This window comes from Argiope bruennichi, chromosome 3, assembly GCF_947563725.1.
Source record: "Argiope bruennichi chromosome 3, qqArgBrue1.1, whole genome shotgun sequence".
Classification (NCBI taxonomy): domain Eukaryota; kingdom Metazoa; phylum Arthropoda; class Arachnida; order Araneae; family Araneidae; genus Argiope; species Argiope bruennichi.
Window position 1 is genome coordinate 126,574,988 of NC_079153.1, and position 16,489 is coordinate 126,591,476.

The 16,489-nt window shown below is 27.9% G+C and overlaps 1 protein-coding gene across 1 annotated transcript in view; it reads left to right on the top strand.

The window, feature by feature from the left end:
* Positions 1–16,489, top strand: part of LOC129963073 (uncharacterized) — a 70,871-nt gene that overhangs the window by 44,468 nt on the left and 9,914 nt on the right. Inside the window, exons 15-22 of the mRNA XM_056077106.1 lie at positions 3,902–4,093; positions 6,680–6,804; positions 8,077–8,185; positions 10,086–10,381; positions 11,289–11,382; positions 12,417–12,565; positions 14,056–14,151; positions 15,835–15,927. Coding sequence (XP_055933081.1) covers positions 3,902–4,093; positions 6,680–6,804; positions 8,077–8,185; positions 10,086–10,381; positions 11,289–11,382; positions 12,417–12,565; positions 14,056–14,151; positions 15,835–15,927 — 1,154 coding nt within the window. The remainder of the gene's footprint in view (positions 1–3,901; positions 4,094–6,679; positions 6,805–8,076; positions 8,186–10,085; positions 10,382–11,288; positions 11,383–12,416; positions 12,566–14,055; positions 14,152–15,834; positions 15,928–16,489) is intronic.

Here is a 16,489-nt window from a genome sequence, read left to right on the forward strand (position 1 = left end):
TATTCAAAATTAACACTCTCTTTTTCATTATTGTATCGTGTATAGTTGTTGTGCTGTTATTGTGTGTACTGCATGTAAATTTTAACTTTTTCTTAATAAATCTTTCAATGTCTATCCTTTCAATTGACATGGAATCCTGGAGATTCCAAGTTCAGGAATATTCTGTGACGAAAAGAAAAGTAGGCAAAGTGCTTACCGAAAATTTAAATTCAACTGTCAAGTTGATTTCGTACTTGTTTTTTTTTTCTTTTTCTTTTGCCACTTCACCTATGCAAAGTTCTTTCATTTGTTATAGTCTGGCTGCCATTAAATTTTCTCAAATAATTCCTTCAAATTCCTTCCATGTGTATTTAAACAGTCTGCTTTCTTGACCCTTTTTACTTATAATAATTTTTTTATTTGCTTTGTTTCTCTTTACCTATTTATTTCACAAATATAACAGTTTTTCATATGTTTTCTGAATTTTCAGCATCATAATTTCTATCAGTAATAGAAAAAAAACAATCTATCTATTAGAATTCAAATCATGATTTTAACTGTTAGCACTAATATACTTTTGATTGAAAGTAATAATTTTAATCATATCACTATTAATCAGTTTATCATCTGAATAGCTGAATGATTATCTGTTTTAGTACAAAGGCTGTCAGCTTTCTCGATTTAAGAGTGAAGTCACACCGAAAGTCCACGTTCTCTTACTCCATAAAACAATTGTTTCTTTTAACAGTATTGGAATCTAACTTTTAACAGTTGTGTTCATAAAAAAGTCAAACGTAAAAAATTTGAATATCCGAAATGAAACAATAATTGGTGAATATGTATCGTAAGATGTACTTTTTTTCCTGTGACTGAAACCAATTTGAAGAACACATCTTTTTCGGAAAGGCATGTCGGAATCATTTTTTAACAAAGGAATTTAAAATGAATCAAAAATCAAACATTAAATATTAATTCTTATCTAACAGTCAATAGTATAAGGTATCTGGACATATTACAACTTTTCTTATTTCCACAATATTGTCATAAATTTGTTAATATTGAAAAATGAAAGAAAGAAGAAGGAAAAAAAAAAAGATAAACGCTTATTATTATTAACTGTTCACATTAAGTTTTCAAAAGAATTTTCGTGTTCAATTTTTATTTTTCAGTTTTAAAAGTTTTGTCAAACCTTTTTTATAGAACTTTTTATAGAATCAATCTAAAAGGCATCCTTTCAGATTGATAATCAGTTTATTAAGTGGTTTAGGTTCAACAGTTAATTTACATGGTGTATTATTTAAGATTTTTTTTATATATATTTGTCATAACATGTTTTAATAATAAAGCATGGTTTTAAAAGTTGAAGTTTTGTCTTAAAGTAAGAAAAACAGTCTCATTCGACATCCATCACTAAAGCATACTGAATATCATCCTTTGCTGGTGTAAGTGAGAAATAACGATATTTGGAAAATATTTCGAACTCCCCACAAGTGATTATGACAATACTGACATGCATCAGAGAATGTAGAAAATTTCCAGATATCGAAATTTCGCAATGGCAATCACCTCGTACTTTGTTTATCACTTAAAATCCCTTAGAATTATTTGCTATGGTAATACGATCCCTATATAATTACTTTCTTAAGGAATATTAATGTTTTTTTTTCTTGTACCTTCCAAATTAACTGAATTTGCAGTTCAGCAAATGAAATAACATATAGGTTTGGGATCAGAAATATTTTAATGATAGATTATTATAAATGAATTATGAAAAATAAAAGTAACATCTAAAATTAGGAATAAAGATATTTTAAACAAGACTATATTCAGAACAATTAAAAATTGATTTTTATATTTCAAATCCTTTAAAAATTCAAATTTATCATTCTCAGATTATTGAAAGAATTTTTTATTAAACATTCAGGTAAATTAATCTAAAATGGTTCTTGTTAAACTCTTTGTAGATAAAACAGAATTTCAGAAAACAGAATGATTGCATATTTCTCAAATATCCACGAAAAATGGCTTGTCTTTCTTGCCTATATTTGGAATGAGGAAAAAATTCAAGCTAGAAGGGAAATAGTGCAGGATATTGAGCTGACACTAATAGAGCTAATTTTCTGGAAGAAAAATTTGAAGATACTACTCAAGTTATGAAAATCATTTTTGATTTTATATTTCTATTAAACGTTTCAGCTTTAAACTCAAAAGAAATAACCATGCACTGATAAGTTTATTAATATTTACATATTGGATTACTTGCTCTAAAATAATTTTGAGTGAAATGTTAATGAAATACTTTTTTTGATTAAATGAAACTGAAATTTTATAAATATCTGTGGACTAGTGTAAATCAAAGAATTCATATCATGTTCTAAATTTATTCTTCCTTTTGGGTGGTATTTAGAATAATACATGTTTACTCAGTTTTAAAACTTATGAATGAGGAACACTTTTGTACAATATATATAAAATATAAATTTATTAATAAAACGAAATCAACAAATTCTTTTTTCTTTTCTAAGGTTATTTCAAACACAAGTTATTGTTTTATTGATCAAATTTCAGAAAAAACTCTAGAAAGAAACATAACTATGAATCCACAATGGAAAGCTCATTCTTTTAATGAAACACATTCGAAGCCAAACATATCTTTGACAAATAAATAAAATTAGAAGTAATTTGTAATTTTAAATAAAAAAAGCATTTTAAATTATTAATGAATATGAAATGGATCCTTCTTTGGTTAATGATTATAGTATTTGTTCGTCAGAAGTTAGTCAGATTCCTTTTTATATACAACTATTATTTATTCCAAAATCTTCGCCATCAAAGTCAGTGACTTACTTTTTTAGTGAAAAGACAAACTAATAGCACAATATGAAGATATTCATTAGATACAAAATTACAAATGAATGAATTTCATTAATGTTGTAGAACCTCTGGGAATCATTTTCTTTTTTACTAAGAACAATTACATCTCCACACGGAAGCGGAATTTTCTTTCGGTGACTGGAGAAAGATGTAACCTGTTTTACTTTTTAAATAAAAAAAAATATTTGCAATTCAAATGAACGAAAATTCATTTAGATTCATAGAAAATAAGACGAAACTGCGATAAGAGTTGTTACTGGGACACTCATATTCTTCAGATCCCCAAACCCAAGATCTACTGACAAGGAGTAATGTCAGTAGCTCGCATGTCAGAGCAAAAAATAGAGATTTTACTTCATTGCCATCTGTTCTGAATACATAAAATTAAAACTCGGAGATATGAAGAGAAGAAATAACTATTTTTATTATCTATTTATTGAACATTTATTAAATTAGTAATTTGAACCATTTATTAAAATTGGTAATTTGATTCAGAAATTGCAATTATTTTATACAGATATTTTTAAATGGTATTAATAAAAATAATAATTAATCCAAAAACTGTGGATTTATTTTGCTAATGAATTTGAAAATTTGCCCATTTTTTTCAGTTATATCATTTGAGAATGATTGACTTAACCCTTTAAAGGGCCATTTTTTTCTAGTCATATTATGTTAAAATATTTTTAGGCTTAAAATTAGAATAAAAAAAGGGATTCATTTTGCTTATTAGATAAATTTAATTTGATTCATTAATTAATTTGGTTAATTAATAATTAAGTAACAAATCAAGACACATCATTTTGTGTGAGATAAAGAACTGAAGCATCTAAGTTTCTGTCTTTCTAAAAAAATTTGTCAGAACTTATGCCAACCAACATAAATTCATACAAAGATTGATAAATTTGGTGGGAAGCATACTTCTCACGGCCTTAGAAAGGGTCAATTCAGGGTTGAAAAGATAATGCACACGACTTCGTAGATGCATCTCTATTTTTTTGAGTAATTAATTCCGTAAAAAGTAATTCTTTTTGCTTTGTTTTTTCAGATGAGAAACCAAAAATTCCTGATGTTTTCCAAGTGGAGGTGCAAGGAATCTTCAGGTACGCAAATGCAGAGATAGATGGTAGTTTATTCTATGATAGGAGAAACAACAAAGCGGCGGTGTCTTTCACTTACCAGGGAGATACCACGAAAAAAATCTACAGATTCGATGATAATGAAGTGCTTGCTATTAGTGGTGAGATTATTTTCCGATATTTTATAAAAGTTTTTTTTTGTACATGCACTTAAAAGGCATTAAAATTACAATCAACTTAAAAAATTTTAGCGCTTTGAATGCTGAACCTTTCGATTTATCAGAGAGTTCATACTAATTTCAAGTGCATGAACTCTCTCTGATTATACAGTATCTAGAATCACTTGCGTTTATACCCAACCGAAAAAAGAATGTTGTGTAAATAAGAAAATAATGCATTGCTCAGAGTATGAAACCATCAGTAGTGGCTAAATTTTTTTATTAACTTTTTATGATGTGTATACACACTGCCAATAAAGATACCACAATATTACTTCCTTATTTACAGCATAAAATTTAATTACAATTTATTGAATTCCCATGCAAGGTGTCAAAGATATAAGAAGATTCTTTGATCTTTATGCAAAACAGATCAATGATGTTAAAATACATAGTTTTCAAAATTAAATAAAACTGGTGATAGATTGAGAATTTCAAATAATGTCACTTGCGCTGTAGATCATATTTTTGTTGGGATATTTTCAACCAAATGATTTTAAGCAATGTTTAAGTTTAATGATTTACTAGAATGAATAACATGGGGAATTATAGATCAAATTCTGTTATTCCCTCAAATACTGTTATGCTGTTATGAAAGTAAATAAAAGGAAAAGTCTCAAATAATTTCTATATTCTCAAGGAGGAGACTTTATAACGTATGTCGCACTAATATTCAAAATTTGTGCTGTTAGAGTGTAAGGATCATTTGCGTGTATAACGATGGCAAAATACCTTGACTTGTCAACAATAGTTTTCTGTGCCAAAAGAAAAACTTTAATTTTTTCGGTCTACAGAATAAAAAATATAGCTGAAAGAAACTGTACATAAATGTCAAATTTAGTATAATTTTTATTCACTTAGATCTTCTATCTGCATTCTCTTAATCGTAAGATGTTAGAAGTTAAGTTAAGTTAAGTTATATTAACGTCCCATTAAAAGCAACACTAGGGCTATTTTGGGACGGACCTCGTAATTTTGAACCGCGGCCAGATGACGAGGACGACACCTGACCTGGCACCCCCTCTCTCCACACCACGCTACACCAGCGGGAGGACGTTTGGTCATGACGAATTTAACGTGCAACAGACCCCCTTACACGACGGTTCTTCGGTGGAATCGGGTCACGAACCTGAAACCCTCCGGCTCCGAAGCCGAACCCTTACCACCAGGCCACCGCGGCCCCCGTAAGATGTTAGAAAGCATGGGAAAACTGAGAAGACGGTCATTGAACTATCGCATACTGGTTTCAAGTCCTCCATGCAGGTTCTATTCTATTCATTGTTAAGGTTCTATTCTAAAGTCGTCATATTTTCAAATGGAGGAAATACGATAATGAGAATAATCCAAATTTTTTTCTTGGGGTATCACAAAGTCAGGCTGTGGGTGGTTGGATTGAGTTAATAAGTTTTAGAACGATATAGAGATCTCTATATTTTCTAGAGTCGCTTGATTGGATGCACAGAAACGAGATTGCTAATTATTTCATTTTATGTTATGCTGGAGCTATCGGCATTAGGTTCCGTTTAATGGAAGTGTAGTATAGAGTGCATAATGGAGCCAAATTGATAACTTGGTTTTAATCCATGCATGGGACGCTTTAAGAATACTATTGGATGAGTTGATGTTTACTTTGAGAATTCGGAAATGTTGGACGAGTGAGAAAAATTATTATGAATTGTCTGGATTTTTTTTATAAAAATATCAATGCTAGGCTTATTTTAGTCTTCTTATTTGTAATTGGAAATCAAGAGTAAATTTTGATCACATGTCATTTCAAGAAAATTAATTTATTTGAATTTTTATATCTAAATACTGAATCTGTTGAAATCGACACAAATGCTGGAGACAGTATTTTGTCTGCTAAGCTGAATAAAATAATCATTATTCGTTATCATATGTTTGTATAATTGTTTAAAAGCATCACTTCTAATTTTCCTCAAAAATAATGATTAGAAAGTGCATATTTCTTCGAAAAAGTAAGTGGCGTTTTATATTTTGAACAGAGTACTTAAATAATGAATAATAAATAATAATTTGCTTACTTAAATAATGAATAATAAATAATAATTTGCTTACTTAAATAATAATTTGGGGAAACACCTTATTAATTTGCCCTACACAGATATATAGAAAATATACTAGAGAAAATACTCGGCAGTGTTGACCCTTCATCTTTCTTGTTTATTTAGACTATTAGGCTTAGACTTAGCGAGTTTTATGTTTCACTTCCTACAGTACTGTTGAGAATTGAGTGTACGTTTTGGTTTGATGTCCGTTGACAGATTGGATTATTGGAATGAATATTTAATAATTTTAAAGTCTCCAAAGAAGTTTCCAATCAACTTCACCCAGCTTGTGAAGTTGATCTGTAGTTATGATAAAAGAAAACATTTTATACATTTTAATACAGTAATAAATGTTTGCCTTTTCACAAGATTTTTTTATTATTTACTATCATATTATGAAACATTTCGAAGTCAAAATTGTTTATCATTCAAATGGAGCTAATTCATTAATTTTCATTTATAGGTACAGAATGCACTGTTGATAAAATCGACGACAATCCTTCTAACTCATTTTTTTCTTTTACTGTTGATGAAAAAGGAAGAAAGGTTTTGGCAGAACCGGAAAAAGTGTTCTACTTTACAAATTCGGTAAGGAATTAAAAAACTTCAGTCATTTCTAGATAAATATCTTCAACTTTTAGGAATAAGATTCACTTTATTTATAGAAAGAAATTTCGTCCATTTAAATTAAATTGCGCAGATTTGAATATTTTCTAAATGATTGAAAAAAGCAATTTGAATATACACCTGATTTAAATCTTGAGCAAATTCAGAGTTTAATAGATTTTCATGATTCTTTTAACTCTTTGGAGGTAAATAGTTGTTATGTTTCATTCTGAAATTTGTAGTGCAAGAATGTTGCAAAATAGACATCGGATTTAAGCTCATTTTATTCTAAAAGAAAAATAGCATGAAAATAAATAAATCCTACATAAAGAAAAACATTTAGGTTCTCTTCTTCTTCTTATTTACTACTTAAAATACTTTTTATGTATTTTTGTCATACGATAAAACATTCAAATGTGGTGTAATATATCATTGTTATGAGATTTCATTCCTTTTTTGCAAGCACATGGAGTGCAATTTAAAATTTTATAGGGATTTCATAATGTTTTAGATAGTTCGAATAACCAGGTAGTAACGAATATGAAATAATTGATTTAAAAGAATTTGTGTAAAAACAGCCTTTAAATATTTCCATTACATTCTAAGAATCGCTTGGTCTTCCAAATCTCATTTTTTTTTGTATGAACATGTTCTTGAAAGGCCGAAGAACCTGTTTCATACTGAGGAATGAAGGAATTTTTTCTGATTGCTCGCCGATCCATATTGTTTAGGAAGTAATACGTGTAATGAAGAAAATTCGTTACATGCATTATATTATGGAATGTTTTAAATAAACTCCTTTCTTCTTATTGATAATCGCTGAGTTGGTCGAAATGTGGTATGCACGTGGAAAATTGAAAGCATGGGGAAAAAACCCAAACATTAATTCCTTCATCTTCCAGTTTGCATTGAGGAATATGATTTGTATTTTCAAAGTCAAATTTTATTTTTATTAGGATTGAATAAGATTTGTATCTTTATTAGCTCTAATCCTAATGATTATTTTGTCATTATTCTAACTTTTAATAATAGGAAGAAAAGAGGTATTGATAGTTGTATTATTACCTTTGATTTGGAATATTTACTTTTTAAAAAGTTAAGCCATCTCAAACATGTTAATACAACACATTGATCTCATTTATTTTAAAGTTCTTAAAACATGAGCTAAATCCTAGTTTAAAAAGAAATTTTGGAAAAGAAATAACGCTATTTCAAAATACAATATGTCTAAAAATGTTTCAATTGTATTTTCAGATATTAGACAAAGAACAGATGTTTGTTTTTCCAGCGTATATATATAAAGGGAAGATCGACATCCCGCAGTATGGGGTAACTGATTGCGAAATTATTCATATCTTTACAAGTAAGTTGAAATATTTTTTCGAAACTTTTTCACTTTATTGATGGAGTTATTAATATCATGCTGTTACACGAAGAGAGCTTTAAAGGCCTCTCAACTGGAGATTCATGTCGGATATTTTTGTTTTGCATTTATATATAAGTAATATTATAAAAAAAAAGAAAAATTATGTGTCTTGAAAATTTTGTGTTAGAAACTGATATAGGTTGAAAATTTGATTATCGATTTAGATTTTTCGTTTTTGTTTTTTCAATCATTCTTTACAGAATTGTAATCGATTTCTTCTGATAATTTCTAACTTTCTGCCATATAATATAATATTCTGCATTACTATCAATGACTGACTGACTTACCAACTGAAAAAAGGGGGTAAATAATGTACTTTCATTTATTATTTCATATTAATATATTTAACAAAAATTGACAGTTCAAAGTTCTTTATTGTCTTACTTTTCCTACTTACCTTTCAAATGATTTCTCTTCTTTAATTAAAGATCGAATTAAAATAAAAAAATATGGAAAGGCACTCTTCTTTATTTACTCGTATATTTGTATTGAAAAATTTTGCTTATATCTTGAAGAAGAAAGGTTAAGAAACTAAACTGACCTAGGCGATTTCTGCTACTTTTAAGATTAATGTTTTAAAGCTTTGGAAAATAATCCATACAAGTTCTCTATTTAATGAAATTGAATGACATTTATCTTTTATACAATTTCATTAAAGTTTAACAACATGTCGTTACTACATTGATTATATTGAATTGTTTTTGTTCAAGTCGTTTTCAATGATAATAATTCTGTTAAAATCGTAGTTAAATATTTTGCATTTTGATAAAACCGGTCGGAAATGGACGCGGAATGTGATGATGAATTTGAAAGAAAAATGACAGTATTCGAAAGGTATGGATAACTGATGCAAAAGGTGCAGAGCAGGCTTATTTTCTCCGATTCGTTGAATTTATTTTAATTATTTAATATCCTATAGTGTGTGGCGCGTTACAAACGAATTATTTGAATTTTATTTAAATGCAATGAATTAACTACAGTGACAATGAAGAAGACACAAGGTTTGGAAATGAAAATTTAGCACAACCTCAGAAATTGTGAGATATTTCCGAGATTCTACGTCGATTGGCTCGAAAAGGATTTATAAAATAATTACTATCTTATACAATTAATGTATTGTATCTTAATGTATTATAATCTTATTAAGTGCTCTTCATGTGCTGATAAATGTACTAAATATAGAAGTTGTTTCAAAACTCTTGATGCAAATTTTGAAGAATAACATAATACATGTATGCGCAATCATAAAATGCATGGTCTTGGAACAAGCAATGAAGTGAAGAAACACAAACATAATAAATAGGATATGAAAGTCAAAGATGAATGGAAAGATCAGATTTTACGAAAAAAATATAAAAGCTACCAAAAATATGAATTCCAGAATTGATGAAGACCTCACAAATCAATGCAGTAAGAAATGCGCTATAGAGAAATTATCACAATTGTTTAACAACAATAAAACAACAGACATATTTACAAGAAGATCTTTCCAGAATCGACTAAATTGTCATCATAAATGAATGAGCCTTTTCATATTAATCCAAAGAAAGAAATTCAAGGATGTGAGACGAGTTACAGAGACAGTCACCGTCATAAATCGATACGACTTTTATTGCTCGAATTCCGATTATGCATTGTGAACTGGTTACTTTGTATATTCTATTCGCCTTTTAAAATTTACGTCAAGAGTTTTGAATTACAGGGATTAATTTCGAAAATAAAATCGAAAAATGTTATTCACAGCTCTTATAACAAGAGTTATTTTTTTAGTTCAAAAATTTATTATAAATCTTATTTTTGATGATTTATTTATATGATTAACTCTTTTTAATTCAAGGACCAGAAGAGAGGATACCGAATTGTGAAAACAATTCCTGCCAGCCCACAATTGTAACCATATCAGTAAAATGCAAGAAAGGAAACAGAGAAATCGATCACACATACAATTTCTTCCGATTCAAATCCAGCATCGAAGACACAAATGTATTCCTACCACCGTCTGGCGTTTTCTGCAAAGTCACGAATAAGAACGAGTTTCCAGGTGTGCCTGCTTATTTCAGCTTCTCCTACGATTTGATTGATGAACAAAAAGGAACGGGTGATAACCCAGGTGTTTTTGCTGTGCACAAAAAGGTTTGAATAATCCAAATATTTTATTTATGGAAATTTTGCCACTATTTTTGAAAAAATTATTATTTGTCTAGAATATATCTATCAGTTTTAAAAATTGGAGCAGTTAGGAAAACAATATCAATTTTAGCAATTTATTCTGTATAATTATTGAGAATATATATATATATATATATATATATATATATATAATATATGATTTTTCCTAATTCTTTCATTAACTTTATAGTAAAACCTCTTTGATTTTTTACTTCCAATTAACATATACATTTAACTATTTAACACTAACTTATTGGATTTCAAAATGACTCATAATTATGTGGTATTCGCAAAAAAATAGCGGTATGGCGGAACATTATGTTTCCATTTTCGTAATGGCATAACGACACTTTAATACTTTTATATTATATATATATATATATATATATATATATATATATATATATATATATATATATATATAATATAAAAGTATTAATCTATATAGTGTTGGTTCTTCATAATTCACTGAGTTTGAGATTATTAGTGATATCAGACTATTAATCAGAACATGATTAATATATATATATTCTTTAGGGCTTCAGAAAATATTATTAAATACAGTTCAACGGTTTTAAGCAATTTCAATATTCTTAATTTCCTTGGGTGCTCTTTTTTGTAATTTATCTATTTGACAATGAATACAGTTTAAATCATACTTCAATTGTTTTGAAATAAATCTTAAACTTTATGATCGCCCTTCAACAAAAAGATAAGAAGAATTTCTGATGTTTCTTTCTTTCTATTCATTGTGACTAATTGAAATGAAAACATGGAAAGTTGTAATAGCCCCATTTAATAATTAATTTATTGTTATAGTTTATTGGCATTTAGCTTTTATATAAATTATTTAGTTTCTTTTCAATTCCAGGTCTGGTACGATTCTAAGCTTAATATTATTCGAATGGATGAATACGACGATGACCAAATATTAATCGCATCTAGAATTTTCGACTTTTATGGAGGTGAAGTATATTATGTTTTGTAGTGAATTTAAAATATTTGTTTAAAAGGATAATTTTGTTTTTAGTTTTTTTATATTTTTTAATCGAGATTTTACTTTTTTTTATGAGAAGCAGTTGCCTCAGAGATTTACTTGAGAGTATTATTTACCTTAGAGTATAAATTTTTCTATTCTCTTCTTTCTAAGTCTTTCTATAAAACTGCTCTATATCTAAATGCAAATCCCATTTTCTTGAATTGTCAAGCACAATCTCCTTTTTTTCTGCCACTTTTACGCTTTTAATTTTCCCTCTGTTCTTTGCGATATAACTAATTGTTTGTTTCAATTGTTTTATAGCTTTTGGTTCATATAGAAAAAACGAATCGGTGGCTGAATAAGTATCCATTTCCCATACACAGATACATATACGTAAACGCGCATATACGCATATACTTGCAGGATATTGTAATAAAAATAATTAAGAGTTTTATTATTCGAAGCATCAGCTCACAGACACTCTATTTAGTATGTACCTTTACATTACACCACACACACACATTCCTTTATAAAACTGTATAACCCCCTTCTAGTGTGGATGAATGTTGAATTTTAATTAAAAAGAAAAAAAAACATATAATAGAAGGAAAAAATTGTAATGAAAATTCGAACGACTATAAATATGAATGTAAAATACGAACACAAAACAAGTAAAAGTATAAAAATGTCTTAGAAACCAAAATAAACAATAAATAAATAAATAAAATTGAAAATTTTTAAATTGCTATATTTGCATTTCAGTATCTCTTGTTAAAAAATCTCTAATGACGTTTTCGAATTTTTTTTTTACAAATAGCTAATAATGAAACATATGCTGCTAACACTTACATATGTTTCTTTCATCTTTTATTCTATAAACTAGTATATGCCGACAGTAAAATTGTACAATAGATTATAAAAAATCCTACACAAACAGACTAAAATGATTGTATCTTCCACTCTCATATTTTTAAATATTGCTTGTCTGAATATAACATTTTCAGTATTTACTTTATTTAGGAGTCGCATATACATCGGTAGCTAGTTTATCTACCTGTGAAATAGGCCCCTTCAACAGCAAAGAAGTGTCTCTGGATGAAATGACACGGTTACCAAAAGTATTTTTTCAAGGAAAGGAAGCTCTTAAAGAGTCTATTTATGTTGGAACTGTAAGTTTAACATATATTTGACTGGAATTTTATCAGATTAGGATAGATATATAATATATATATAATGTTCAAGTTTAACGTTTTATTTGATCATAATTTTGTACTTTTTTCCCATACATTTCATACGTAATATTTTACAAATATTAGGTATGAAAGAATGAATACATTTATATTACAACATAACCTAATAGTATACTTAAAGGAAGTTTTAATTATACATTATACTCACACATATTTTTTAAATTTAAAGCAATCTGTTTGATAAATTGCAATCGATGGAAGAAAACTGTGAAGAAAATGTAATCAATGACTTTCTTTTGTTCGTTTACTCCCAGATATTACTATGCAACAAATTTCAAGATTTTATTTGAGAGAAACTACATAATTGTGGAAGGGATTTTGTGGATTTGGATCCTCGTAGGGTTGGGGGTAAATCAGTGGTACCTAAAAAACGGACTTTTCCACTGTGGACTGTAGCACATACACATAATTCGGCTCGTGGTAATGAATTTCATTTATCCATTTGGCTCGTTGCCTAATCGTATCGAACTCAATATTATTGCTTGATCATGTTAATGATTGGCAATGTCTTTCTTGGGATCTTTCAATTCCTTCAGAATACATTATTTAGGTGTGCTGCGACAAGTCATTGAATCGATGCCCACATTAGAAACAAAAATGCTGAAATTTATGGCTAGGTTTCTAAAGTATAGAAAATAAAATATTTTTTGTAGTTAAAACATTTACAAATTTTTTAAATTTTGAAAAATTTTAGTTTTTGACTAAAAACAGAAAAAGTATAAAAGCGCAATAACAAATAAGTGAAAGTGTAAAAATAATGATAAAAATAATTCTGTAGTACAAACATAGCTAATTCTACATAGATTTTATTGATCAGTTGCAAGTGCACAACAGTGCAAGTTGAATTATTTTTGAACTACTAAAGGCTAGAAACTGTAATGCATAGATACAGAAATAATTATGCATTATAAGTCCCGATATACCAAGGAATGGCAAGACCGTGCCAAGTTCATGAACTCAGATATGAATCTATCTGTTCTCTGTCGCAACTTGATGTTTTGAGAATTTACCCTTATAATATTGATTCTTGAATTAAAAAAAATTACTTTAATTTTTACAAAAATTTACTAACTGCAGCTATAGATAGTAAATATATAAATTATATTAGCAAAGAAAGACATTTTTAGTTTTTTACCTAGTAGCATTTATGGCACCAGTGTAATATTTCATGGTATATACTATTCTTTCTTACTATAAATGCGCGAAATTTTCCATAGTAACTCGAACCTCCTAATCAGGTTAAAATGACATAAGACAACTAATTGGAAAATTAAAAAGAAAGCATTCAAAAATAGAATGCATTGAAAACATATGAATTAAATTTATTTTATTGAAATGATAAAATAATGTTAATTCAAAAATATGAACTCCGTACAATTTATATTGAAAAAGTGATTCTTTCTTTGCAGAGACGAATTCATGCTTTGGATTATGAAGTGTGGAGTTTGTATTCGTATGACGAAACAAATGAAGCTAAAATTGTTCAAGATTTCTATTTTACAAAAGTAAGAGTTCATAAGATTTTTTTAAAACTTGTTTTGATATATTTCGTCAACAGCGAATGAAAAATAAATCAATTCTATATTCATTAAATAAAATGACATTGGATCATACAGTATACGATAATATAAATTGGAATATAAAACTAAAGAAATAAACTATGTGATTTAATAAAGTTGATTATCAAAATATTTATAAATAATATTATATTAATCCATATGATACAATATATAATAAATTATTAAATAGCTGACTACTATTGGATGAAATTTCCATTTAATTTCATTTCGTCTTGTTAATTCAAATGCTCAAATTGCACTGACGCATGTAATTTGTTAAAAATATAAAAGTATATTTAAATATAAAAATACAAGTAATTATCAGATTCACAATTTCAAGAAGAGAGATAAGCAGAAATGAGAAAGATTTCTCAAGGAGAAATTTGAAATTATATTAATACTTATTTTTCACTTTTTTTATGTTTATTTCAAATAAGCATTAGATGAAGTTTCCGAAAGTATAAAGATTCAAATTATGTTGCCTTTGAAACAAACTCTTTCATATTCCATTCTTTCTGAGTCATTATCTTATGAAGTTCATATATTTTTCATCTACATACAAAATATAATTTTTAGAGGAGTTTTTTCATGCACAGAAAATCTCATTCATCATGTATCATTTAAATATTGAGCCTTATCTTTTAAGATGAAAAATACACTCAAAATAGGCCAGAAAGAATTTTTCAAATGTAGCTTGAATTGCAGAATCCAAACATAAATACATTAAAATATCTTCTTCATCAGAATTTAGTGAAAACTATGAAGTAAATACCAGTTTGAGTGATCAATTGCTTATTTAAAAGGGCCATTTCGGAACAATGTTGAAATTATAGCCAAAATAAAATCTTAATTGATAATATATTTTTAATCCTGAATTTAACATCATTTTTGGCCGATTTCTTTATAAATATGAATAAAATTTTCTTTATCTTTTCATGGTGAGAGGAAATTGGTAAATATAAAATAGGAAATCGGTTTGGTAGGTGTAGGGCGGGAAAAATCCATCGAAATGGATACTGTTAAACGAGGTTCAAAGTACAGGGAGGAAAAACATAACTGAGGCATATACAGAGTACAGTATTTATAGCAAGATGTTAGAAACCTAGAAAATGCAATAGCACTCAAAGCACAGCTAGAGAATTCATCCTGCGATCAACATTCCACTCAACTCATTCGACAGAATATGGAATTTTCTAGATAATTCCCCGGATCTCCTCTCCTAATAGTGGTGTCATCATAATACTTGTATTTTCCAAAATTATTTACTATTTTTTGTTAAATCATTGCCAAATTTTTTAGCAATATCAGGGATTATCATGTTTGTAATCCATTAAAAATCATTACGAATTTCTCTTTTCAGCTATGGTACTAACATTGCAAGCAAATAATTTTTATAGGTTCGTGTCACTATACAAAAATGTGTCACTGTCTATATTGAACTAATTATTTGACAGAAAAGCACATATGTTGAAATTTGTTTACGAATAATTTAATTTTGAAATATTCATACATTTATAAAATATGTCCGAATTTAAGTATCTTTAATATATCTAAATAAAGAGAGTAAACAAAATAAGCTCTCAAGGATGTTGGAAAAGCATTTTTAAATCCAGTTTTAATTTTTCGCAGAGTGCACAAAAGCCTACAGGATCCGGAAAACTGAAACTTTCACATGCAGAAGTATACAAATACCAAAAGAATGATACAACAGACAGGTTTGAAGTAAGTAAAAATATTCCTGAACCAAATGTTTGATTTTTTAAAAAAAAATCTGAATAAAAATATTTTGGTGAAAAACTATTTGAACTCTTTATAAGGAAATTTATCTTAACCACCTACATAATCTTTGATTGCATCTCATAGAAAGTTATTCAAATCATTTTTTCTGAATTTGTGTATGGGGGGACTGTATTTCATATCAGTAAACCGTATTTATTTCTTAGATTATAAGAATATTGTAATACCAATAAAGTTAAATTTAGAAAAAAAAAAAAAAGAACACACACACAAAATGCATAGGCATGTTTCCTATAATGAATAGTTATACATTTATCCGTATGGAAAGGTTATTTTTAAAACTACAAGAGTTTTATAATTTATGAAATAGTATAACTTACGGTATGCCACCTGAAAAAAATAGTTTAAAATTTTGCCAACAGGTGGCTCTATAACGAAATAAAAAAGAAAGATATATTCTTTCTTTTTCAAAACCAAACTATAACAGAATATTTTAATTATTTACACATCTGTCTACTTTATGTGCAGAATTTGTCGATCAACGATA